The 27,819-nt window shown below is 48.8% G+C and overlaps 1 protein-coding gene across 4 annotated transcripts in view; it reads right to left on the bottom strand.

Annotated features, from left to right (window-relative positions):
* NEDD4L (NEDD4 like E3 ubiquitin protein ligase) overlaps positions 1-27,819 on the bottom strand; it is a 341,323-nt gene that overhangs the window by 228,071 nt on the left and 85,433 nt on the right. For all 4 annotated transcript variants that reach the window (XM_047827471.1, XM_047827472.1, XM_047827475.1 and 1 more), the window contains exon 2: positions 5,618-5,691. In XM_047827471.1, the coding sequence (XP_047683427.1) occupies positions 5,618-5,691 (74 nt within the window). The remainder of the gene's footprint in view (positions 1-5,617; positions 5,692-27,819) is intronic.

Genomic DNA, 27,819 nt, shown 5'->3' with positions numbered 1-27,819 from the left:
GGGCCGTCTGGGTGGCTCAGCTGGTTAAGCCTCTGACTCAATTCCCACTCAGGTCATGATCTTGCAGTTTGTGAGTTCGAGCCTGGCGTCAGGCTCTGCACTGACAGCCAGGAGCCTGCTTGAGATTCTCTCTCTTTCTGCCCCTCCCCTGCTCGTGTTCTTTCTCGAAATAAATTGATAAATTAAAAAAAAAAAAAAAAGAGTGAAGACAAAGCAGGAAATGCTGAATGAGAGATCCACACGAACACATCAGAGAATGGTACGTAAGTGTGGCCCGTCGGGTTCGCTCCTCCGTTTACCAGAACTGGGGTGGCACAAAGACCAGTTTATACAGATATCGTTTTAAATTATCGAAGACGTTCCCTGCACAGCACGGCCTTTTCGGTGATTCGAGATCATTCGAAATAATATTATGACACTGGCTGCGGCAGAGCAAGCCTTAGGGCCTAACGCAGAACACAAACAGGCCGGCCCTGCACGCCGACCCATTTGCCACTTCTGACGTTTCCCTCTGGGAAACCGCGTGGCCCGAATGGCGTGCGGGCCACCCCTGACATACTTCATAGGGACGTCGCGTATATCCGTGCGCTCGGGAGACCAGGAGGTAAACCCGGACGCACGAAGAGCTGTGTCCTTGTCACAGGGCAAGAGGAGGTTTTTTGTGGGGGAGGGGGAGGGGGAGATCCCGGCAAGTCCCAGCAGGGTTCTGGGGTGGTCGGGAGGGACATTCTCTGCGGCTCTCACAAGAGTAACCGTGTGAGCTCTTAGGTGCAGGGGTTTTAAGGCAAATACTTTTCGGCCCAGAGGCCGTGAGTGTTGACGCTGTGATTCTCAGAGGTGCCCCAGAGAGCTAAGGCTGCTGAAACAGGCCCGGGGACGAGGCGCATTTCCACCGCACCCGCGCATCACAGACGCGGTCTCCGCAGAGCATCAGGTGCCCTGTACCCACCTAAGGAGGTGCGTGTGCCACGGGGGAAGGGTGGGGGGACAACCAGCTTTACGTGCTCCAGACCAGCAGCGCGGGGGTCAAAACCAAACACGGGCCTGTCCCTCAAGGGCCCTCGTTATGCCAGTGGAGGCGGCCAGCTGCACAGAATACGACAGATGTGGGCTCCTTGGGGGGGCCGAAAGGTCACGGCCCCATTTAAGAGTGTATCCAGCAGATGGCTCCAGCTGTGCCACCTCGTGTTGTCTAGACTGCCGAGATTTTCCAGAAACCTTGGGAATCTGGATTTTTGATACGAAATCTCCCAAATGCTGGCTCGGGATTTTTACTTGCCTTTAGTGTTCCCTGGACCCTTCATAAGCACATGTGTGAGTTCAGTCTAGTCCACAGGGACCAACAGTTGGCCAGTTCTGGCCTAATGATGTTCTCGAAGTCCTTACAGTATACCGAGGGGGCTCTCAAGGTACCTGGAGCCTCAGGGTCTCCCCACTGAGTAAAATGAAACTTATTTTGTACAAGGTTTAAAAAAAAAAAAAAAAGGCAAAAAAAAAAAATCCTAATTATTTGGAGAAGGTGAATTAATAGCTAAAATTTACATGTATACAGTGTATAAGCCAAAACATCGCTCACCCATTTCTTGCCGGTCACCTGGGGGAAAAAGTAGTGACAGTGGACGAAACAGACTGGCCCCACATTAAACCCGGGTTCCTTTTTATTTTAGCACCACTGGTGATAGGATAACCAGATGCCGTGTTCCTCCTCAGCAGACAACATCCCACTGCCGTCCCCAGTGTGGACACCGAATTTGATCGAGCCTTTCCATGCAACTGCTCATATACAGGAAACCCAGGAGAAGGACACTAAATGCTACAACAGGAAACAATCAAATGTGATGAGACAACCGGCTGACGATTTCAGGTTCATTTAAAAACGGAAAAGGGGAAAAGGATCCTATAGGAACCGGATTTTAAGAGACCTAACAACTGAACGCAACGCAGAGTTCTCCGTTCAATTCTGCTCTCAAACGGCCCAGTTGGAAAAGGCATTGTAGGGACAGCTGGGGGGATTCAGGGAATGGAAAAGGTGACAAGAGTCCTTTAGGCAATTACTGGTAATTTTGTGAAAATTGCATTGTGGCTATAAAGGAATGCGCTGCTTTCTTCGAGATGCAGGCTGATGTATTTAGGGGCTGGATGTCATGATGTCTAGAATTCACTTTCGAATGCTTCGATTAAAACAAATTGATGGGGCCCATGTAGCCAAATGTTAACAACTTAAATATAGACAACTGAGGCGAGGTGGCGTCACAGAGCTATCACACCGTGGCAGTAAGTCCCCATCAGTCTCAGTCACTAGCAGACAAGGATTTTTTGCCGCATCTCTCCAATGCCCTTGGGTTCGTGTGTGTTCTACGTTTTGAGTCAAAAGAAAAACATGACCGCGACCTCCACAGGTATAACTTGACGCTAAGAGTTCCATGCACAAAACACAGAAACGAGAGTCTCGAAATCTTCCGTAGGAAATTCTACAGTGAGTTTGTCTTAGCCAGCATAGCTCAATTTTAAGGATCCACTTTACGGTTTTAGATGATTCTAAGTAACCTCAAACGAAGACTGATCACAACCAAGGAGGAAAAGGGGGAAGGTGGACCTAAAACTTGTATTAAAATGACCCTATTCAGTTACTACTTAAGCCTATGACAAAAAGTTAGAGAGCCTGAGATACAAGCTTACCTGAAGAATATAGTTTGAAACTTATCAATATTCTCAGTTTAAAAAAAACAAAACAAAACCTTAAGATCTTACGTAGCAAAGTGCATCTCTTCTAAATCAAATTACCTTACGGCATTCACTTAACAATTCTAAGAGCTTGGTCAGCCGCTATCAAATACAATGGGCAGTTCTTGCAATCTGCCCTTAAGAAGTATTCAGCCAATCGATTTCAGGTTTTAGACAGACCCGAACAGTCATCTAGTCCAATGGCTCATCCAGTGGCTCAACTTTTGTCATTCGTCAGGAAGAGTATTAACCTGCCATCAGAAAGAGCAGTCAAATCTGATAAATCTGGACAGACAGGGGTGGGGCCGAAGTAAGGGGCAAACCGGACCAGACAGGTTGGCATGAGCCGTCACAAAAGGACTTGAATCCTACACCTTAACGGGAGCCTGGGACTTTATTCCACAGGCAACTGCAGATCAAACCACGCAAGGAGAGGAGTTATCAGCACTGGATTTCCAATGCACATCTTGAGGTATTCCCCGTAATTCCTTTTACCCCGCTGCTAAGAAACAATGCCGCCTCTTTTCATATAAAAGGTAAAAATTCCAGGCTCGGGTGCGTCTGGCTCTTCTAAGATTTGAAGCCTCATCGCACTAGCAATTTTTAACCTCAGATCCTCTTAACAGGCTGAGAAACGCAATCTGAATCCATTTCATTTTTTTTTTTTTTTATGCAGGGCTTTGGTAAAAACAAAACAAAAACAATCAAAATGAACGTCGCTGACATTTTCCAAACCCAACCTCTTGCCCTTCCAAACTATATAACATGTATGGGAAAGAGTGAGAGCAGCAGACATTGTTGACGTAAGAGCGCAGTTTACTGGTCAGCGTGCAAGTCTTTCAGTTAAAAGGCAATTTGCCCAGTCTTGTTCTTGGGGTTCTGGAGGGTCAGCAATCAAAGTGAGAGGTCTCAGTCTCCTACGGGTTTCTAATCTAGTAAGACACAGACAAGCCAAATATTAGAGCGTTCACCCAGGCACAAGGGCAACCACTCGGTGCGACTCCATGGTCAGGTGAGAAGGGGCCCGCAGGTGAGATGTGTTTCCCTCCCACACCACCAGCGACTGGGCAGGTGTCAGTGCGTGTGCGCGAGGTTGGCGTGACGGCTCAGATAGCTAACCCTCCATTAGGCATCTGAGGCACACAGAAGCATGGGGATGTTTTGAAAAAGATTTCATGAGGGGCGCCTGGGTGGTTCAGTCGGTTGAGTGCCGACTTTGGCTCAGGTGATGATCTCGCGGTCTGTGAGTTCGAGCCCCGCGTCGGGCTCCGTGCTGTCAGCTCGGAGCCTGGAGCCTGCTTCCGCTTCTGTGTCTCCCTCTCTCTCTGCCCCTCCCCTGCTCATGCTCTGTCTCTCTCTCCCTCTCTCTCTCTCTCTCTGTCAAAAATAAATAAACACTTAAAAGAATTTTTTTTTAAAGATTTCACAGATATTATCCTTGCATCAACTTTATGTATTTTTAACAACTTCTCTAGTTGCTACTGTAGTTAACGTCACGGGATGGGAAAAACTAAAAACGGACATGAAGATAGGACGGGAAGTAAAGAGGTTTGCCCACCAATGGCAGGGAAGGGCTTGTGCTGGGCGAGCAGGAAGATGAGGTGAGCTGGACAGAACGAGGTCTTGTTACAAGAGTCGCCAGTGTCACACTGAGGTCCTGAGGCCAGAAGGTGACTGTGGGCAACAAGCGGGGGGGCTGACAGGATGAAATGAAATTTTTTTTTTTAATAAATTTCTTTTTTTTTCTTTTTTAAGTTTATTTGAGAGAGAGAGAGAGAAAGAGAGCACACCGGGGAGGGGCAGAGAGGCAGAGAGAATCCCAAGCAGTCCCCACACTGTCAGCGCAGGGCCTGACGCAGGGCTCGAACTCACAAACCATGAGATCATGACCTGAGCCGAAACCAAGAGTCGGACGCTTAACCGACTGAGCCACCCAGGGGCCCCTGAAATGAATGTTCTAACGCGAGGACTCTGGCCACAATTAACTGTCCCCAGAAGCCACCATAGCCCTCATGGCTCAACCTCACAGGGTCCCCATCGTGAACAGAGCAGGGGGCAGGGGGCCTGTTCCAGCACTACAGGCACGTGAGACCTGGGCAAGCAGTAACCTTTCTGGATAAAGTCGTGTCAACCACAGAACAGACAAGTCGCACTGGAACGTCTCTAGTGTCTCCTCTATGTCTGAAGTTCCAAAGGTCTTTGTTCCCCCAAATCTGGTTCAAATCCCAGGTCTAAATGGCTCTAACCTCATTCTGCTGCTAGTCCAATAACTCCACCCAACACACTACAGAGAGCAAAGGAACAAAAGAGCTGATTTCAAGACTCAGGATCATCAGGCACAATACTCAAAATGAAAAAGTTAAGACCCAGACAGACCAGGCTGCTGGTGCTTCCAGAAAAGGCACAGAAATCACCAAATTCACCCCCATCAGCAAATCTCTCAATTCTGATTATAACATGCCAAAGAATACCCAGTTCTACTAGGAACAAAACAACACCTTCACGTCTCCCTAAATTTGGGATGTTTTCAAAGGAATGTATTAATATGAATACATTGGGATTTCTTTTTTAAAGGAATGTATTACAATGAATACATGTTCCCAAGCTTTATTTTTCTACTGAGAAAAACAGACATCAGAATCCAGCTCCCCCAGGAAATCAATCCGTAAGGAGGGCTAGGAACCTGCACAAAATACGGTCTCTGGACTGGCTGTGTCAGCATCACCTACTCCATCAGAAACTCGGGAGGTGGGGCCCAGCTCTTTTAAGGCTTCCAGGTAACTCTGATGCACACCTGAGTCTGGAAAGTGCTTGCCGAACTCGTCAGAAGCCTACAAAAAAAAAAAAAAAAACCCAAAACACCAAAAACCAAACAAACACAAAGCAAACATACCTGGCCCCAAAGATGTCCTTTTTGGCGAGATCAATTCCAGAAACAACCTTCACTCTGAGAATACGTGACTCGCCCTGTTGGAGGGAAAAAAAATTTAAAAAGTTTAAGAAATGGACCTTCAATGGGTCACTGTCTCACCCAATATCCAAAGGTAATGATTTCCTCTTTAGACCCGTACTGGGACACAGCACCAATCGACTCAAGCACAGGTGATTCCTCCTTACGCTGAAGTTCAAAAGGTCACAGTCCAGACTTAAAATCCTATGACCCTAGAAATTTAGAGCATTCGGATTAATTAAGCCTAAGTTTAATTCAAACTACATCATGCAGCTCAAAGATGCGGGCCAGTGAAAGATGTCCCGGTGGTACCAAGAACATAAACGCACATTTGAAATCACCTAGATAAATGCCCAGGTGCTTTAGGGTACTGTAAATTTAATAAATAATTCCTCCGTGGAAGTTTATACATTTGTGTGAGTGGCCCAAGACAGAGAGAAATTTCATGTTGTACAATATTTCCTCAAAATTACAGGATCACAACGTTGGTACGAACAAGCGAAAATAATCCTTTGGCCCCAATAAAAAGCGAAAACGAAAACAAAAACAAAAAACAAAAAGCATCACCCTAAATGGAAGTCTACTCAACCCATCTCAGAAATCCCTCATTCATTCCTTCACCGGCATAGTCATTCATCCCAACATGTCCTAAGCAGTTCCTGTCGCACTGGCCGTTGAACAAGGTCTTGAAATATGGACACGAATATGCTCCAGGTCTCCTAAGGGGGATGGCCAGGCCAACAGTGCAGGACCCTGAGATGGCCCCAAGCCCAAAGGCACAGTCTGGAGAAGTAGTTAGGGGCTAAGACGCTCTGGCGAAAGGAGATGGCTTGTGGGGGGTAAAGGGGGAGGGTAGGCAGAAGTCTAGGACTATTCCCAAGTTTTGGCTTTGGGTCACTGAGTGTCAACATGAACTGAAAGGCAGGAAAAAGTCGAGTCCAAGGCGTCTGTGAAACAACCGGGTGGGGGGAGAACAAAGAAAACGGGAGAGACGTCTGGTGGGGTCAGACTGGGGAGCGATCGCAGTTGGTGGTTGTAGAGCCACAGTCGGTGGTTACGGCTAGAGATGCAGAAGCACATGCCCGGGAAGGGCGAGGAGGGGAAATGCCAGGGCTGGAGCCCCTGGGGACACGGGCAGCGAGGGGCAACAGAGAAAGTCATCTATCCGTGTGCTCAGTCATGACCTGGGTGAAGGAAAGAAAATCCGAAAGCTTACGTACACGACGTCCAAGGAGGCAGGGTAAAATAAAAGCCGGAGAGAGGAGGACGAGGAGCCCTGGCCAATTAGGGGCACACTGGGTGTGCGTGTGTGCCACGGGGACCGTGCTGGAACCAGGATTCTCCATCCCTCCAACCCATCTACTCCTGACACACGGCTGCCCCAGACACACATACACCGCAGAGAGATACAATCGGGTTTAAAAAAAAAAAAAAAGGTTGCTCAACGTGTGTGTGCTTAGGACCCCCTCTGAAATGAGAACTGCACTCAAGTTTGGGTTTCATGTGCTTGGCAGGCTTCGCGAGAGGACAGAGACAAGCCAGGGACCTTGCGACAGCACAGCAGTGTCTCCGAGTGCTTACCAAAGCCTCCCCGTCAAGTGCCCCTCAAGGGTCAAGTGCCCTTCCCTCGGTTCCCCCAAGCAGGCACTGACTGCCCTGACCCTCCTCTCTTACGCTCACATCACAGACCAGCCATCAAGGATTCTTTGTCAGCACAGGGGTTATCTAGCCTGAGGCTCTCTGGTTTCTCAGGGCATGTGGCACCCCCAATGCCAATGGCATCTCTCCCTGCTCGACTCGAGGAATACCACAGCGGAAGCATTTTGCACGCATGGATCAAAATTCAGTTAGCACCTCTGTAGTGTTCACGGGACACCTGGGAAGAGTTCACGGCCCACGAGTGCACACCAACTGACAATCATGGGTAAGAAGAAAATCCTTGGCTAAGGGCTTGAGATTTTACCTGCCAGGGAATGAGGAACCACTTCCAAGAAATAAGGACGGGGAACAGCTGAGAGGAGCACACTTTTTCTGCCTCCCTGCCTCCCCTCCCCCCCATCCCAGTTCTCTGCCCTCCCCGCCCCCCCTCGACAAAGACTTCCAACAGCAATTCTCCCCCGACACCACTGGGCAGAGAGCGGACCTCGTTTGGAACCCACGGAAGGCGGACACTGTCAAGGCCAAGTGCTAAGTCTCCAGGGCCAGCGCTGGGTGTCGGCCGAAGGAGACAGTGCATCTGGTCTCCGAGGCAGAGACGACCTCCACCACCAGCTCAGGTAGAGCGGTAGGCTTGCACTTGGACTGAGCTGGGGAAGATAAACCAGGAACTGGGTCTTGGATGGAAACCAACATTCAGTCAGTCACAGAGCAAAAGACAAGAATTCTGGTGAGAAACTGTCTCTGTCTCACAGCCCCTGGGATTCTCAAAAATCCTGAGCAGTGTCCTGAACTTTCCACCGACTTGACAGGGGGCTCAAAACTGCATCCTGTCTGGATTCTAAGGACTAAGATATAAGCCCAACTTACACCCGGTTCCCCTAGGTTTATATCAACACTGGGTGAATGTTCTTACACTGGGCAGACCTACTTTCCAAAAGCATACACTTTAAAGTCAGGGAACATTTATAGGAATAAATGAATAAGAATAAACTTCACTAAAGGAATAACTAGAATTTTTTTCTTATGGAAACTGATTTATTCATTAAGCACAAGTGCCTGTTCAGAGATCTAAGGACACAGCAATACAGACAAACCGCCCTACCCCCACCCTGTCCCACCCATCTCTCTAGTGTTCTTGAAAGTACACTGTTTACAAGGGCTCTCAACTACATGGGGACACAAATTGGGGGTCTGAAGGACAAAGGGTAATACATAACATACACTTATAAATTTTGTACTCACACCCTTTTCGGTAAACAAATGCTCATTTAGGAATCAATCCCAAGAAAATAAGCACAGATCTGTGCATGGAACGAACCAAGAAAAGAACTAAAAGAATAGTCACCGAAAGATCACTTTTAATCAGGGAAAAAAATGCAGAAGTCCCTCAAAAGCAGGGATGTGCATGGCAATCCCAAGCGATGAGCTACAATACCGTCATTAAAAACGTGTAAGATTATGGGGCGCCTAGGTGGCTCAGTCGGTTGAGCGTCTGGCTTCGGCTCAGGTCATCATCTTGCAGTCCATGAGTTTGAGCCCCGTGTCGGGCTCTGTGCTGACAGCTCAGAGCCTGCAGCCTGCTTCGGATTTTGTGTCTCCCTCTCTCTCCGCCCCTCCCCGACTTGTGCTCTCTCTCTCTCTCTCTCTCTGTCAAAAATAAAACATTAAAAAAAAATTTTTTAATGCGTAAGATTCTGTCACGACCTTCACTCATTCCACGAATGTTTACTAAGTACCCACTATGTGCCAGACATATTATCTGTGGGTATAGACAGGAGCCAGACAGAGTTCCTGCCTCAAGGAACCTACAATCCAGAAGGCAGACAGAATATAAATATATATCGCAAACAAGCAAGAATTCCTGATGGCGGTAAGTGCTTTGGCGACACGATGGGAGCTAAATAAAAAGTAACTAAGTAGAGGAACAGGGGAAGGAGGTTAAAGGCTGCTGGTCGGGAAAGGCATCTCTGGAGAGCAGACACCTGAGCTGAACCCAAAGGAGACAGAGGGTGATGCAGGTGGTGGGGATTTTCATGCAGAGGTGACAGCAAGTCCCAAGGCCTTGGGGAGCAGGTCTGGCATTGAAGGGAGAGGCAAGAGTGGAGGGAGTGGTATAGAGGGGCCAGAAACCTGAAAGGTCAGCTTCCATAGAAAGCATTATTCCAATCATCTCTGGAAAGTTTTAAGCAGGGGAGTGACAACAGTTGACTTTTTAATAACTGATTTTTTTTAAGTTTATTTCTTTATTTTGGGGGGGAGAGAGAGAGCATGCAGGAAGGGCAGAGAGAGAGAGAGAGAGAGAGAGAGAGAGAGGGAAATTGTAAGCAGGCTATGCACGGTCAGCAGAAAGCCTGACACGGGGCTCAAACTCATGGACCATGAGATCATGACCCAGACGCTCAACCGGCTAAGCCACCCAGGTGCCCTTTGACTTGAATTTTTAAAAGACCACCTTGGTTTGCTGTGCAAGATCAGACTACAGGGGAACAAGAACAAAAACAGACCAATCAGGAAGAGATCTGGCAAGAGATGGGAGGGGTTCCCACAGGACTGAGATGGAGAGGTGCCCATGTTGCAAATAAACAACTTGGTTTATAAAAGAAAGTTTCAAAAATGGGTTACACAAGGAGTACCTTGGGTGGCTCAGTTGGCTAAAGGTCTGACTTCGGCGCACGTCATGATCTCATGGCTTATGGGTTTGAGCCCTGAATCGGGCTCTGTGCTGACGGTGCTTGTCTGCTTGGGATTCTCTCTCTCTCCCGCCTCCCCTGCTCATGCCCTCTCTCTCTAAAAATTAAACTTTTAAAAAAAAAAAAAAACTGGCTTATACAACTGAGTTAGAAATAAGCAAGGTGGTCAACAAGCTGTTTGCCTTTTCCACTCAGACTACATTTCCCAGCATTCCTTGCAGTTAGGTGGTCACGTGACTAGGTTCTGGCCAGCGGAATGTGCACGGATATGATGTGTGCATTTTCCAGACCTGGCCCATAAGACCCTCCCATTCACCCTCCCTCCATTCTCTTCCCCTGGCTCACCGGAGAAAATCCTGAAGGCAAGAAGGGGAAAAACTCTGTAAAAGGAATGTAGAGGAAGGGAGCATCCCTACCTCATCCTGCCCGCTTCACCATCACCTACTGACCTTGCCAGGACAGTGAGCTGGAAACAGACCCGTACTGTTTCTTCCCACTGAAAACGGCAGGTTGCTTTAGCAGTTAGCTTCGCTCATATACGATACAATCAATTTTCAATAAATACCTATTATGCATATATGCATAGAGAAAGCCATCGAAAGGACATTAGCAGTGATTATCTCTGGATACCGGATAACTTTATGATTATCTACATTTCTTCCTTTTGAAACATTAAATATTTTTGTCTGGAAATTCAATTTCTGTAGAAATGCCAAAAAAAAAAAAACCCTAAGAAAAATTTAAAATCACAAGCTTAAGGGGGCACCTGGGTGGCGCAGTCAGTTAAGCGTCCGACTTCAACCAGGTCATGATCTCGCGGTCGGTGAGTTCGAGCCCCGTGTCAGGCTCTGGGCTGATGGCTCGGAGCCTGGAGCCTGTTTCCGATTCTGTGTCTCCCTCTCTCTCTGCCCCTCCCCCATTCATGCTCTGTCTCTCTCTGTCCCCAAAATAAATAAAAAATGTTGAAAAAAAAAAAATTAAAAAAAAATAAAATAAAAAAAAAATAAAATAAAATCACAAGCTTAGGAATCTAGGTTTCTGTATTTCTAAAATAAATAAGCCTTCTTTTGTCGTAATAAAAACCTACAAGTTATATTTGCGCAAACTCACAAAGGCATATGTAGCTGCACATATGGGAGCTGGGAGATGTGAAAAGGACACTCTTACGTAATATGCAGGCAACAGTTGGGAGATGAAAAGAAGAGAGGGCCTTTATTGAACACTTACTATTTACAAGCAGCTGTCAAAGGAAATTTCACCTCCCTCTGAGGCTATGGGGCAGGGGAGGAGGAAAGACAATGCTACTCTATAAAAACAGTTTTTACACATGAGTTTTAGATCTTCAGCAAAAACTTCTTATCTCTGTTTCCTCTAAATAATAAGTGTGCATACCGATCAGCAGCCATCGTAGTTCTGTAAGGAAACACATGATCAGGTGTGTGACTCATTTATCAGATGCAATGGGTTCCAAGCCGAGCAAATGGGACCTTCTGAAGCATTTTATGACTTTCATAAAACCTACGCATGACATTTCGGTCCCTGGGTATGACTCTGGTAGAATTAAATATTTAACCAAGGCGGCTTAGGACCACGAACGTATTATGTGGAGCTGGACCGTGCAATGCAGAGAAAGCACAGGCACAGAAGAGGTGAGGCCGAACAACCGGAGGTATCCTCGCGACGCTCAGGGTCTCTTCCTGTGAATGTTCATCCATTGCTTTTGTGTCGGTATTGCCCAACGGGGATGATCCTATGCCCTTGACGTGTGTTTTTCTTTTCCGCTTCGTTGCCTAATTCTTCCTGAAGGCCTAAAACAAGATAAGGAGCCCAAGTCCCGGATGGGTGGCAGAGCGGAAGTCCCCGCTTCTGAACAGGTGGTATTCCAAAGGTTCATGCTTAAGATGGTGTGGTTTCCAGCTCAGACACCTGCTCGTATAAACGGTGTATAAGTGGTTACCAAATTTCCGTGCCTACCCATATCATATACATAATCTGTCAAATTTGCTCCTGTGATAAAATAAACCTCAAATCCCAACTCAAAGTAAGCTACTAGAATTGACCTTTTCTCCTGTGAATCTGCTCGGAGAAGGTAACTTTGTACATTTTGCCCCTTAATCTCCACAATGGCGGCTGATCTCACTCCCAAAAGGGGACAGCTGTGTTAGGAAATAGGATTCTTTCTCACACATCTCCAGTGAGCCCAGGTATCACATACACCAGCCATTCAAGCGGACAAGGATAAGACCTAGGTCAGGGACTTGCACATCTTCGTCATTTGCCCCTAAATTAATTTATGTGTTTACCTTCTATATTCTGCAGTGTATTTATAGTTCAAACTATTACCCGTAAACTTTTCAGGATCACAGTAAACACTCCCTGGTGTAAAGGGATGATCAGTATCTTTATGCACTGAAATATGTAAGTTTCACAGAGATCAATTAACTTCAGTTGCTTTAAAAAAGTAAGTAAGCTTGTAGCGCCTGGCTGGCTCCATTGAGAGATAGATACTCTTGATCTCAGGGTCATGGGTTCCAGCCCTGTGTTGGGCATAGAGCTTACTTCGACTCGAAGTGAAATTAAATAAGGTAACGTACAGAAAGTGCCCCCGCTGTGCCCACTACACAGCAGATAACCGTTAATCTTCCCACTCCTGCCTGCTCTTGCTTTGGTTACGAGCCAAGATCCTATTTCATGCCTCGTTTTAAATCTCCTCTCGTCCCTGACCTCATCCCTTATTCCTGTCCTCTTCAGCTCTGCCTTTTCCACCCTGATTCCTACTCTCTAAACTTGCTCCCCTCTTCACTCCCTTGATGGGTCCCCTGCCTCACACTGCTGCCCCCTCTCCTAACTTTTTTTTTTATGTTTACTTGTTTATTTTTGAGACAGAGAATGCATGAGCAGGGGAGGGGCAGAGAGAGAGAGAGAGAGAGAGGAAGAGAAAGAATCCCAAGCAGATTCCACACCGTCAGCACAGAGCCTGACACGGGGCTCGATCCCACAAACCCGTGAGATCAAAACCTGAGCCAAAATCAAGAATCGGATGCTTAAAACCGACTGAGCCACCCAGGCACCCCTACCTCTCCTAGTTTCTTGTGCGTGTGCTCTCTCTCTCTCTCTTTCTCTCTCTCTCTCAGTTCTCTACTTCGACCTTCTGTTTATTCAACGAAAATGTGATGAGCACATCATGTTCACGCACTGTGCTAGCAAACAAGAAGAACACAAAAGTCATCAAGACAACTTCCTCTCTGCCCTGGAGGGGCTTACAGTCAATTGTGGAGGTCGGACATACCCATACCTATCATGCACCTGTTAACACAGGGGTGGGACAGAAACCGAAGGTATGTGTGGTGAGGACAAAGACACAGGATGTCACAGGAAAGGAGCCCAACACTGGACCGCACGTCCACCTCAAGCTCACATAGTCCTGTTGACAGCAAACAGCCCCAACTCACAGCTCCATCCTCTGGATCTGTCTGCCACTGTCAGCCCCACACAGAACATCCTCAGCAAGTGCAAGTCCCAGGGCTATTGGCTCCTGAGAAGACTGCAGAAGCTGCAGACTGTGCATACCCTAAATTCCTCAACCTCCGCCAGATTATGGCTGTCATTATGCCACTGAGAGAAGTTCACGTATGGGGACCAGGAAAAGGATGGCCTCGGAGCAGACTTGTAATTCTAATGCTCAAGGTGACAAACTTTCAGAAATCAGACTGTGCGGTTTTAACGTACGCCCGCATGGGGTACCTGGCTCGGTCAGGTAAGTGTCCAACTCTGATTTCGGCTCGGGTCGTGATCTCACGGTCCATGAGATTGGGCCCCGAGTCAGAACCACCCCGATAAGCTGCTTTTGTTGTTTTACACTGACAAATTTGGGGGGCATCTGTAACACAGCAATGGAGAATCAAGGCACGTGGAGAATCCCATGTAATAATTGCAGTCTAATTTATCTCTCGGCTAAGTCAAGGTTTTCTTATGTACTGGGGCAACGTTCAAGACAAGGAAGATACCAGTGAAAAAGTAAAGACTATTGCTTATGTTTTCTATCGTGTAAAAAGCAGTGGCCTCGAGAAGGTAGAATTAACAGAACTTAGTGACGTGTTCAATACAGGTGCAGTGGCTGTATTGTTTTTTTTTAAGTACAGAACCAGCACCCTATAAGTACAGTCGATTATTTCAAACTGAGACCACTCCCGAAAATTCAGGATACATGACCATCAGTGTGAATTTTTTTTAATGTTATTTTGAAAGAGAGTAAGCACATACACATGGGGGAGGGGCAGAGAGAGGATCCCAAGCAGGCTCCACGCTGTCAGCACAGAGCCCAACGTGGGGCTCGATCTTCGTGAACCATGAGATCATGACCTGAGCCGAAATTAGGAGTCAGACACTTAACCGACTGAGCCACCCAGGTGCCCCTGAATTTTTTTTTAATTCTGGAAACAATAACAACATTGGAGAGGAGCTGTGAAACTTCTGTCCGCCTTTAAAACAACTCTCAATTCACCCCTTCTTCATCCCACAGCCTCAATTTATCACCAATAGTGGCAGGATTCAACACCCACCACCGGAACCTCAACTGCTCCTTTTTCCGCAAGCTACTGGGCATCTATTATGCGCCATCCTGAGTAGCTGCTATTGATGTGTGGCAGCTTCTCTCCGTCCTAATTCACCTGCCACCTCATTAGTCCCACCTTCCTCACTGCCCCTGCCCACACAGCACCCATTCATCCCCTCCGGTGCGCTCACGTCCGTGTAGTCAGCGAGCCCCGAGTGCTCACCCCGCTCTGAGCATGGTACATGGAATATGGAAACAGTAAGACAGAGTTCAAGCCTACAGGACTTTCCCTTCTTGGGCCGGGAGAACCACACACACAGACACACACAGACACACACACACAATCACAAGATGACATGGTCAACTTAATAGCAGCAGTGAATGTTAACCCGCAGGAATTCAGAGGGACAAATTGATGCACGTGTAAGAGGCGGGGAGAAGGCAATGGGCCAGAAAGCTGGGGCAAGCCTCAGATGAACAGACATTTGAGCCAGGCCCCGAAGACTGAGCAAAAGGGAGGAACGTATCTTTCGGACAAAGAAGAAACAGGAGGGCACCTTGAGAGGGAGGGCAAGGGAGAGTGTGAAAAAGACCCCGGAGTGTGTGGATGATGAGGCCAGAACCGTAACCAGGTTGCTCAGCCTTGTGCAGTATTCATGGGGAAACGTATTCAGAGGGCGAGAAGAGAGGTAAACCCCCAAGAGGCGTTCTTGGTCGCTTTAAGAGAAGGCGATGTGGATAATACTTGGAGGGAAAGGGCACGTAGGAAACTCAGATAAGGGCTAAGAGCTGATGGCTAACCACAGAGGGAGCCAGAAGGAGGCCTGCGGAGGCGAGCAGTGGGAGGAGGCGGCTGGACGAGGGAGGAAGCCACATCCACTGCTCCACAAACACAGGACTGTTGCTGGAGGAGCACCTGTCAGATTCTGCCGGGCCTCTTGCCACAGCTTAGGCTGACTCCTGCAGGTGCGGCCCCCTCCCCACTCCTCCTACAACTACGTGCAGTTTTGACCTGTGCCTTCCAAGTGCTAGCTTTGCATTTCTTTCTTTCAGTGACAACAGATGTCTTTGTTTCCGACTTCTGAGTAGAGCAGGGCCGTGGTATTCTGTGCGGATAGCGCCAACCTGCACCATTTCACCTGGAAAATCAATCTCTAAAGAAGGGGAGAAGGTGGGGCCGGCGGTAGGTTGAAGTGTTCACGGCGGGGGGTGGCTGGGATCGGTCACATGCTAAGGGACGTTCCCACTCCCGTGGGCCTCAGACCGAACAGGACTCAAACGTACACGACAGCAAGAATGCAAATTCTTCCAGGTGTGGACAGATTCTCAGAGAGGCTCTCCATGAGCAACACTCAATTCTTGGATGCCAAAAATCCACAGTAATTCAGTGATTGTGCAGACAGGAAAGGAGGGTGCCACTGAACAGTGTCCATGAAATGAATGAGCTGGCAAGAGTTCCAGCCCAAAGGACATAGTCATTCTCTTCCACTAATTAAAAATTCTCTTTTTACCAGAAGAGTTGGTAAAGCTCCATGTAAAAGGTCTTCAAAGAATCCATTTATCAATGGTTCTTTTGTTCCAGACCTCGAATCATAAGACAGGAAACATGTTTAAATTCCCCCAAGATCACTAATGCAAGAATTATCTTATGTTTATAGTTCTAAAAATGATCGTCATAAACAACTGCACTTTGTTGAAAGCCAAAAATCGTAGCTCAAAATCTAAAATTCTGTATTTTCCATGGCGCTCAGAACTGTGACCTCTCCCACTGGAGTGAAGAGTCTGGGTTTCTTGGTGGAATGTGTAGTCTGACTAGAAGGCACTGGAAAAACTCTGGGTTTCAGGCAGTGGGGGCTACAAAGGGCCCCCAAGAACACAATCCACGGAGTGAATTCCATGCTCCCAGATCGGACTCTCCCCACGTAGGATCAGAAACGTGACCTGTGGGGGTGCCTGGGTGGCTCAGTTGGTTAAGTGGCCAACATCAGCTCAGGTCATGATCTCGCGGTTCATGAGTTGGAGCCCACATCAGGCTCTGTGCTGACAGCTCGGAGCCCGGAGCCCGCATCGAATTCTGTGTCTCCCTTTCTCTCTCTGCCCCTCCCCTGCTGTGCTCTGTCTCTCTCACTCTCAAAAATAAATAACAAAACATAGAAAGAAAGAAAGAAAGAAAGAAAGAAAGAAAGAAAGAAAGAAAGAAAGAAAGAAAAACGTGACTCGTATCCATCTGTGCACCAAGGGCTCCCAGAAGCTCAGAGACGACACATATGAACAAGGCTGATGACTCATTTTAGTGTTGAGTTTTGGATTTTATAGTGAGGAGATGGCCCACTACATGGATCTGAAGCCTCAGGACTGGCACGTTTACTCTGCCGGCAAGTCGAACAAATGCACATTATAATCACTCAGGAGCCTGCCTGGTGAGAACAAGGCTTAGTTTGAGTATCCAAACGCATGCTGAGCTCACCTCCCCAACAGGGTGACCCTGCCACTCACAAGTGCTCAGGCTCCTGGGCTCCGGACCGGCCTTCAAACAGCAGCAGCCAACAGAAACCTCTCCAGGCTTTCCGTCTCCCGAGCTCCAGCCCGCCCAGGCCCTCCCGTTCCCAGGCTCTGTTCCCACCGTGCAACACAAAAGGACGAGGCTCCCCCTCCGCAGACTGCAACCAAATTCCACGCCACCTCCCGGAGATGGCACCCAAGTCGCCTCCACTGGAGCCGTGGCTGTTCCTCAACTCTCCAACCACATACTTCCAGACCATTTCTTGGTTTGCTCCCACAAATACCTTATTTGCTCCCGGCTTCATCCTCAAGAGGTTACTCTCCCCGACTCCCGGACAGAGATGAAGATCTTGTGACGTAATATCCACTCTTGTGGTACGGCTCTGAAGCCTTCCTGCCCTCATGCTTCTGACTCCATTTGAGGCCAGCGGGAAGGAGCCTGGGAGACCCAGGGCCTCGAAGCAGCAGAACCAGAATGGTGCCAGGGACATCCTGGCTCTACAGCTTGTCCTGAGCCACCTCCCAAAGTGGCTAAGAGAACCTGCCAACATCCCAGAGGAACCAGACACAAGGGTTGGGCAAATGTCCCAACTCTGAGGGATAAGAAGCTATGGATCATACTATGAATCATGCAGCTTGGGCTGGGGACACCTTTACCCACTGCCAGAGCCACCAAGTGGCTATTTGGTTCCTATCTCCTACTTGTCCTTCAGCCCTCCGCTAACACAGCACGTTTTCGGAAAATGTCTTTCCAGGGCTCCTAGACTAGTTAGGTCCTCCCACAAAAGGTTCCCACAGTGCCCTGGATTTCTGCTCTCATCCTCTGTTGTCGTTGCTTTTAAAATTAACTGTCATGCCAAAGACGACGCTCTCGGAAGGCAGGGGCTAGAACAGCGGATCACAGGGGCTGCAAGAATAATGCGCCACGTGCAGCCGGTCAAAGCCAGAGAGCCAGAGGGCAATCCCTCGGCTTGCTTAGCACGGCTGTCCAAGACTACTAAAAGAGCTCGCCACCCACATGTCCCAAGGGGAGTAAATGACCGGGTGGAAAAATGACATCAATCCAAAGCAAGGTTCTAGAGTGAATTACTGAATAGTTTGCGAGCATTTAGGACAGGAAAACAACCTACAGGTAGGGTTTGCCAAGAATAAGACACGAGAACTTGTTTCCTTTTTGCTCCAGGGTATGCTGCATACCTAGTGGAGAGAGACTCTGGCCAAACCGCGCTCATATCCTTCCAGACAAGATGACGACAAGAGGGTGAACGGATACTGAAGTTGGGTGAGGCTTAGTTGTGCGCAGTTGTTAACTCCTGTCTAAAGCATAACCATTAGAAAACTCCAGGGAGGTGGGGGCGAAGGGGCGTGTTATGTCACAGGGTTCTAATATTAACTCCGTCCCGGGCAACATGGTGAGCCTGGAAAATTTGGATGAGGATTCTGATGGCAGCTACAAATCCAATTTGTGGCTGATATGCAATTGGATAAAATGTCAGAAAAGTAGATCAGAATCCAAAAATATTTCATCAGAATGCGTGATGGGCCAAATCTTGAGGATGGAGTTTTACAGTGGTGCGTGTGCTCAGCTGCCGGAGCCAATGCAGAGGGCAGGAGGGAAGAGCATCAGAAGTGGGGGGGGGGGGGGAGGATCTTTGGGGTTTGGGGGTGCCTGGTTGGCTCAAGGGGTGCAGCACGTGACTCTGGGTCTCAGGGTCATGGGTTTGAGCCCCACGCTTGGCACAGAGCTTACTTTAAAAAAAAAATCTTTGGGGTGGATACAAAAATGCTGATTCGAAGGGGCACGTGCACCCCAATGTTTAACAGCAGTGCTAGCAATGATAGCCAGATTATGGAAAGAGCCCAAATGTCCATCGACTGATGAATGGACATGGACACACACACACACACACACACACACACACACACACACACACATAATGGAATACTACTTGGCAATGAAAAAGAATGAAATGTTGCCATCAGAGCAAGACAGATATCCTATGTTTGCAGTCATGTGGAATCTGAGAAACTTAACAGAAGACCATGGGGGAAGGGAAGGAAAAAAAAATAGTTACAGCAAGAGAGGCAAAACATTAGAGACTCTTAAATAACAGAAACAAACTGAGGGTTGCTGGAGGGGAGGGAGTGGGGAGGATGGGTAAAATGGGTGATGGGCATTAAAGAGGGTACTTTCCACGATGAGCCCTGGGTGTCGTATTCACGAGATGAACCACTGGGTTCTACCCCTGAAGCCAAGACTATACTGTATGTTAACTAACTTGAATTTAAATTTAAAAAAAAAAAATCTTTGGGGTTTTATCTCAAGCTCAATATGAGTCAACGCTGTGACAGTAAACCGCTTGTATTATTCAAAGTCCAGAGCAGAGAATGCTGTCATACTGTACCCTGGGCCAGCATTATGTTCAATTCCAAGCTGCATGACTCAGGGGGAAGACTGTTGTTTTGCTGTGTTTGGGGACAAAATCTACACAACAGAACGCTAAACCACCGTAGGAATGAGAATGCGCTCTACATACAGCTTTGCAAACCCAAGCTGTCGTGTCCTGTGCAAAGACCAGGTGGAGAGCACCTCGTGGGGTGCAGCACCCTCCACGTGAGGAGAAAGGAGATGTGCCCAAATGTCAACACAGATATTTGTTTGCATGTGCATAAACTCTGTAAAGACACAGGAAACCGAAACCACTGACTGATTCTGAGAACAGAAACTAGTTGCCTAGGGCCAGAGGGGTGGGAGACAGACAGACACATGGACAGGTCTCACGGCACAGCCTTCTTGCTGTTTTAATTTAAAACTCTTTAAACATATTAACTCAAGAAAATGTTTTTGAGAATCCAGGATAGTTAATAAACAAGCAAATGTCACATGACGACTTAAGAATGTTTAACCTGGTTTAACAACGACAAAATACGACCAGATTCGTTCTGTTCTGTCGGAAGGGGGTGGGGTGGCAGAGGCCAAGTCATTTACGAGGCTGCGGACGGCCAACCTCAAACCAAGGAGTGAAGGCTGCAGGAAGGCAGGCGCGCCTTTTGGAGGGAAGGAAGTTCTGGTTGCTAAGCCCGGTCAAGGGCAGAGTAGCTGGCCCCCTGACGCCCAGAGCCGGCCGCTTAGCACCAGAGTGAGAGCAAAAGCCTGCCACTTGCCAGAAGTATCGTCAGGTAGCAAGAACGAACCAGACGGTCTGCGATGTTCCTTCCCAGCTATGAGATGGGAGTTTAGACGACCTGCGCAAGAGAAACCAAGAACTCAGGCCAAGGGGATTTAGGCAAGATCACACGACACTTTCTATACACCTGCAACTTCTCCAAGACAAATAACAGTAATCACAATCCCCGTCTCCCTCCCAGTGAAGCACAAAAGATTACTCGTAAGTCAGAATGCCTCTCTCCTTGCCACCAGGTTCAAAACATCATGAATGAAATAACCAACAGAAAAACGAGAGCACGTGGAATCGGTACGTCTTCTGGTTCTGCTTGTTGTTCTTATTCCACACCTGACGCCCAAATTGATTTATGATGGCTAGCTGGCTCTATACCAGATGTTTCAAAGTCCTTTTATAGAGAATAGCAAAGGGGCACCTGGGCGGCTCAGTCGGTTAAGCATCTGACTCTTGATTTCAGCTCAGGTCATGATCTCGCAGTTCATGTTCAAGCCCCACATCGGGCTCAGCGCTGGCGGTGTGGAGCCTGCATGAGATTCTCTCTCCCCCTCACTCTCTGCCACTCCCCTGCTTGCTCTCTCTCTCTCTCTCTCTCAAAATAAATAAACTTAAAAAAAATAAAAATAAAAACAAACAAAAAATAGCAGAACTTCTAGGATGGGCTCATCACTAGACGTGTTCCAAGAGAGAACACGATGTAAAAGGGCACGACGAGGTCACCGGTACGAGGGGTGGCCGAAGTCAGCCGGGTCGCTACAAAAAGCTAAGTGGGACCAACACAGAAAAGCATCAGCCGCCGGCTCCGAGAGAGTGTTGAGATGACATCTAGGGAAAGAAAGGCTGCAAACGGAACTGAGCCATCCCCTTAGAAACTTCCAGAAGCCACAGCACCCAGGGCCACACACCTAGGAGAGAGCTGCAGGTGTCAACCACAGGACGGCGGATGCTGGGGTGCCACGGCAACCATTCATGGCCAGAGGCCGTCCTAGGCAGCCCCTTACTTCGAACCCGGCCTAATTCCTCACTCCACCTTCTGTCACCTTGTGTGGCTGAAAGCCAGCCACACACCGTGAGTAACGTTCATTCCATACCGGTAATATCAAAGACGAAATCTTCACGGTCACTGGCTCCACATATCAAAGGAGACAAGCATGCTAGGTTATCGTTTTGCACTGGGCAGAATCACTGCTTGTTACAAGGCAGAATTTACGGCCTTCAAACGTGCAAACGTGCATTATCAGATTTACCGTTTCCGCCAAGCCTCATTATCCAGCAATGCCATTTTATTACAAATCCCAACATTAATAACTCATTAACATAGTGACTGAGAAATTCTATTTCCTGGCGTATTGGAATTTTAGCTCGTGTTTTGAAAAAAATAATACTTTTAAAAATAGAAAGGTTCTATTTTTCGGTTTCCTCAAAGAAAAAAAATAAGACTAAAGAATTAACTTTGATTTTTTTTTTCCTGAGAGCCAGCGAGTGAGCAAGCGAGCACAGGGGAGGCGGGGAGGGAGGGAGGGAGGGAGGGGGAGAGAGAGAGAGAGAGAGAGAGAGAGAGAGAGAGAGAATCCCAAGCAGGCTCCACACACAGCGTGGAACCCGACGCGGGGCTCAACCCCATAACCCCGGGATCGTGACCTGAGCCAAAAATCACGAGTCGGGGATGCTTAATTGACTAAGCAACCCAGGCATCCTTCCCCCTTCTTAAACTTAAAACTATCAGAGTCAAGCTTTCTAACCTTCTTCCAAACTACAAAATAATCTCAATTACTTTATGGGTTTACACTGCTTCAAAAGAGATGTCCAAGTACGTAACACCAGAATATTACAAATGCTATTTCCCCTTTTGGAGGGGGAAGAAGAAAACCAAACAGGAATGATAAGGTATCCTTTAAATAACAGGGTGCTAGATCGACTCAGTGTGCTACTTCTCTGAAAGATCACCTGAAATACGGGTTTGTTTGTTTTTTTTAATTTTTTTTTAACATTTATTTATTTTTGAGACAGAGAGAGGCAGAGCGTGAACGGGGGAGGGGCAGAGAGAGAGGGAGACACAGAATGGGAAGCAGTCTCCAGGCTCTGAGCCATCAGCCCAGAGCCCGATGCGGGGCTCGAACTCACGGACCTCGAGATCGTGACCTGAGCCGAAGTCGGATGCTCAACCGACTGAGCCACCCAGGCGCCCCTGAAATACAGGTTTTTTTAAGTTTATTTATCTGAGAGAGAGAGAGAGAGAGAGAGAGAGAAAGAGAGAGAGAGGGAGACAATGTGAGTAGGGGAGGGGCAGAGAGAGCGAGAGAATATATGTATCCCAAGTAGGCTCCTCACTGGCTGCACAGAGCCCACCGTGGGGCTTGATCTCGGGAACCGAAAGATCAAGACCTGAGCCGAAATCAAGAGTCGGAGGCTTAACCAACTGAGCCACCCACCCAGGAGCCCCTGAAACACATTCCCTTCACCGTAATATTTTATGAAGTTTGACTATTTTTGAGTGGTCATCATATGGACTTCTCCTGGGAGGAGAGAAATTCCTAAAGGAGGCAGCTCCGGCCACAGTGCTTGTACCCCTCTACCCGCACGTCTACACACACACTTCTGCCGGGTCAGAACCGCGTCCGACGCACGGGAGGCCCCACGGCACACCGCGAACGGTATTTGGACTTAACCCATCCTGTCCTGGCAGCAGCTTCCCTGCTCCAGATGGTGGCTGGGACTCTACCGGGTATTAAAAGGAGCTGTGATCGTCACATCGCTCCGCCCCTTGTGGGTACCGCGCACGCACCCTGCGTTTCCCTTCTCACCCCGCGGGGCTCTCGCTCTGGAAGGGAGTTCTACTCGAGAGAACGGCAGAGGGTTCCACGTGGCCTTGCTCCAGCCCCGCACCGACCCTGAGTTCATTCACCACAGAATCGTGCAAAGCAAGGACCGACGATGTAAGGTTTTCACTTCAGGGAACTTTCTTTGGACTTATGGCCCCTTTTGAAGGCCCACATCACACGTTCATGTTTGTTGTGGGTTTTTTTTTTTTAAGGATTTTCTACCGAATTTTTATTCCATTCTTTTGTCCGTCGACCTCTGCTGGATGCTGTATTTCCCGGTTATTTGAAATTAGTGTTGAATTTCAATGCCAAGCACTTGGTACTTGGGTTTTGACTCTTGACGCTTGATGATGTTTACAGACTTGCCTTTCCTTCACATCTCCCTGCGTGCGCCTTAGGAGACACAAACGTCAACCTCTCCCCCACTAGTAATTTAAATCTCTTCAACGACAGGCCCTGGGACACATTTTGTACCTTTTACAAAGCCTCTGCTATTCTTTAGGCCCAGCTATAAAGAGCCGGTTATATTTACGAGGGTGACTTTTTAAAATTATTACCAAATGAGAGACTGTAAGGAAGACAGATACCGATTCATCCAGAGGATGATAAAGCTTCTGATGTAAACCATCCCAACCTACGGGGCGTGGACCCAGGCCCCTCCCGCGGCCTGGACAGGCTCATTTCGTCTCCTCTCCCCCAGAACCCCGAGGACAAAGGAAGAACATGAGCCACCCTCCAAGGGCTGCTCACGGTCACAGAGCACTAATACCGGTCACACGACCTGTGCATCTCCCACCCTGGACAGGTGCTAGTTCCCTGCACGATTCTACGCAGGATCATGTACTAAGAAGCCACAGTACCGGCATGGAGCATCTTCTTGGAGTCCCAATTTTTCTGGAAGTCTCCATGGGGAGGACCGTGGTTCTCAGAGTGTGGACCCCTGACGACCAGCACCAGCATCAGCTGGCAACTTGGCAGAAATGCTCAGGCCCCACCCCGACCTCCAGAATCAGACTCTCCGGGCTGAAGCCCAGCGATCTGTGTTCGCAAGCTCCCTGGTGATTCTGAAGCACGATAAACTTAGAGGAACAATGTCATATGAAAACGAATAAGGAAGCACCATGGAGCAAAACGAGCCATTTGCACCGGTTTTAAAGATTTCCTTGCAACTGGTTGCTTCGGACTCATCCGCAGGGACAAGTGCAGCGCCCTCCCTCCAGGGAAAACTCAGAGGGGGATGGATGTGTGCGGACAGCCAACAAGGCTTCTAAATGCAAAGGACTCCCAGATTTGCGTCTCCAACCCAACCCCCTTCCTCCGGCAACCCAGCCCTAAACCTCCATCCCTCCCCCTCGCTCTCACTCTCTCTCTCTCTCTCTCTCTCTCTCTCTCTCTCTCTGAGAAAGCAACGCTGGCAGGAGTGACTGGGGTCTACACAGAAAGCTGAACAGACCCCGTGTTCCTCAGTCCTCTGCTCCAAGGCCTGGCAGGACCCCACTAAACTCTCAGCAAGAATCCCTCCTGGAAAACTCACCCACCAAACGTTACCAAAGGTTCCTCTGCGGGGCGAGAGCAGGCGAGGCTTCCACTTTGGGTATAATTTTCTATCATGTCTGCGTTGTTTCATTTCCCTTTATTCTCCCAAAGAGCATTTATTACACTTTCAAAATAACAAATTAAATTGTTTTCGTGAGGAAGTAGAACCACTTTATTCATGCCTCAATAGATTCTTTTTGTGTCACCCAATATGTACTGAATCTTGCTGATTCCATCCTTCTGTCCCACGGACTAGCCTCGGTTTCATCCAGTAGGAGCGAACAGGATGCCTCACACCATCCCTCTGCCTACGGCAGTGACCTCATTCCCTTCCCGGGTCGGGCCAGGAGCGCTCGGGCACCCTGGTCACCGCGGTCCAGGGTTCTCCCTTGCACGTGGTCCGCCCTCCACGTGCTCACACGGCCTCCTCTTTGCTCTCTCATACCACTCAAATTACTATTCACACCTGACCCTATGTGCCCAGGGCTACTTAAAATACCAGTAAGCCTCGTCCAGGCTGCCCCTCTGTATGTGTGCTTGCACGCGCGCGCGCGCACACACACACACACACACACACACACACACACACACAGAGTCCGGACAGGCCAACCCCAGTCTACAGCTGTACCCCTCACAACCATCCCTTAAATAACCAAGCCGCGGTGAGTTCTGTATTTCCACACTGGTTCTGGCCCTTCGTATTTAGCAACCGTTACTACGAACCTGCTACGCACTGGAAATTTATTTTTTTTAATTTTTTTTTTAACGCTTATTTATTTTTAAGACAGAGAGAGACAGAGCATGTACAGGGGAGGGGCAGAGAGAGAGGGAGACACAGAATCGGAAACAGGCTCCAGGCTCTGAGCCGTCAGCACAGAGCCCGACGCGGGGCTCGAACTCACGGACCGCGAGATCATGACCTGAGCTGAAGTCGGCCGCTTAACCGACTGAGCCACCCAGGCGCCCCACTGGAAATTTAAATTCGAAGTTACTACAACTCACCCCTGACCTGAAGCAAAACAATGACACGGGGGACATCAGAACAGAAGGAATAAGAGTAAAGGACCTGGATGGAAGGGTCCCCCCCCCCCCTCCGCCGGGCAGCCAACGGCACCCTCTCCGTGCCAGTGGTCTGTGTGTAGAGGCCCCATCAGTTTGAGAATCGGTTTAGGCGAGCATGTGAGGAATGCACATTTGGCAAAGGAAGGCCTCCAAAGAGTCAAGTTTAGGCAGCAGAAAATGACACTCTAGAAAGTTATGAAATCCCCTGTAGGGGTTTTTAAAAAGTGGATTTAGATTCTAATCTCTCTGCCTGGCGGAGGTGTGGCCTGAATTCCCTAAGAGTCAAAGTTCAAAGTCGTCTCCCAGCTGGGGGAGCCTGGGACTGCGGGGGGCCAGCTTACCAAGGGCAGGGGAGGGAAGTGAGGCAAGATGGCAGTGGGCAGGGCATCACTCTGAGCCACCACCCCTGATGAACGGAGGCCCCCAGAGCGGAAACCAATGCCCTGGCCTTGCTGCCTGCCAGCCCCGGGCACAGTGGGACAACGGCCAGCAGGCGGAGTCCGCCAGCTCACGGAGGGGCCGGTCACCTGGAAGAACACCAGTACCCTCCTCAGGAAAAGAGGGGTCCTCTGTTCCCCCCTACTCCTAAGGAAACAAAGCAAAGCAGCTCTCTCAGATCTGCAATGCTTTTGTCAGGCCACATGGTTGGTGCTTTTAATTTTCTCCCTTCACGCACTGGAAACAAAGGCTTCGAACCAGTAGTGAGAATTTATCAACACAAAAGTCGATGGCCCAGGCCAGCAGGGCAAACAGCAGGTAAATGGACAGGTTGATTGCAGAACAGAAATGCACCAACCCCTTCACACAGAATGCCGTGTGATTCAGCCATTTTCATGTAATTCCTCATCAAAATCTTTTAGCAAATGAGGAAACCTATAAAACCTAAAACAAAGATCTGCCTTTCTTCCATAAAGTAATCTAATAATTCTATTCAATATTCAATACTAGGAAGAGACTCACTCAGACAAAATGCACTGAAATAAATTACCATCCCCAGTAAAGCTTCATTTCTCACTAAACAATTTAAGAGAAACACTCACAGATGCACATTTCTTCCTCCAAGAAAAATTCTCAACTTTCACAGTGTTCGTACATTCTATGAGAACGTGTGCAAGCAGCAGAGAGGGGCGGAGGGAGGGGGGGAGGAGGGGGTGGGAGTGAGAGAGGGAGAGAGAGAGACAGGGAGAGAGAGAGGGAGGTAGGGAGAGGGAGGGAGAGGGAGGGAGGGAGGGAGGGAGAGGGAGGGAGAGGGAGGGAGGGAGGGAAGGAGAGAGAGGGAAGGAGAGGGAGGAGGGAGCAAAGGAGAGAGAGGAGGGAGGGAAGGAGAGAGAGGAGGGAGGGAGGCAGGGGGAGGGGGAGGGAGGGGGAGGGAGAGGGAGGGAGGGGGAGGGAGACGGAGGGAGAGGGAGGGAGGGGGAGGGAGAGGGAGGGAGAGGGAGGGAGAGGAAGGGAGGGAGAGGGAGGGAGAGGGAGGGAGAGGGAGGGAGAGGAAGGGAGGGAGAGGGAGGGAGAGGGAGGGAGAGGGAGGGAGGGAGGGAAGGAGAGAGAGGGAAGGAGAGGGAGGAGGGAGCGAAGGAGAGAGAGGAGGGAGGGAAGGAGAGAGAGGAGGGAGGGAGGGAGAGGGAGGAAGAGAGAGAGGAAGGGAGAGAGAATCTCAAGCAGGCTCCACACTCAGCACAGAGCCAGACATGGGGCTCGATCCCATGACCCTGGGAGCATGACCTGAGCCGAAACCAAGAGTCGGATGCTCAACCAACTGAGCCACCCAGGCACTCCAACGTTCATCCGTTTTAAATCCACTCATTTTCTTAAATCCCTGCCCCCCAAAGCAACATCTGCATTTAAGAAAAACAGGCCCATTTAGACTTGTTCCTTAAAAAGTTCCCGACCCTGAGGTCTGAACAAAATCCTTCCAGAAAGAAGAAAACTAGGCCAAGTATGTTAGAGAAGAATGACCAGCTCAGGAACCTCGAGGTAACGTACAACAGCCCTGCGGAAGAATGACCAGTTTTAAAGCCCCAGCAAAGCTCCCTCCGCCACCAAGCAAAGTCTTACCAAGTGGCATTAATTCCTCGCATGCGAAACCTCTCCTACAAATAGGCTACACATTACAGGTGAGATAAAGCTGGAAAACCCA

Source organism: Prionailurus viverrinus, chromosome D3, assembly GCF_022837055.1.
Source record: "Prionailurus viverrinus isolate Anna chromosome D3, UM_Priviv_1.0, whole genome shotgun sequence".
Classification (NCBI taxonomy): Eukaryota; Metazoa; Chordata; class Mammalia; order Carnivora; family Felidae; genus Prionailurus; species Prionailurus viverrinus.
Note: the sequence above shows the minus strand (reverse complement) of the source record. Positions and strands in the feature narration are given on the sequence as shown.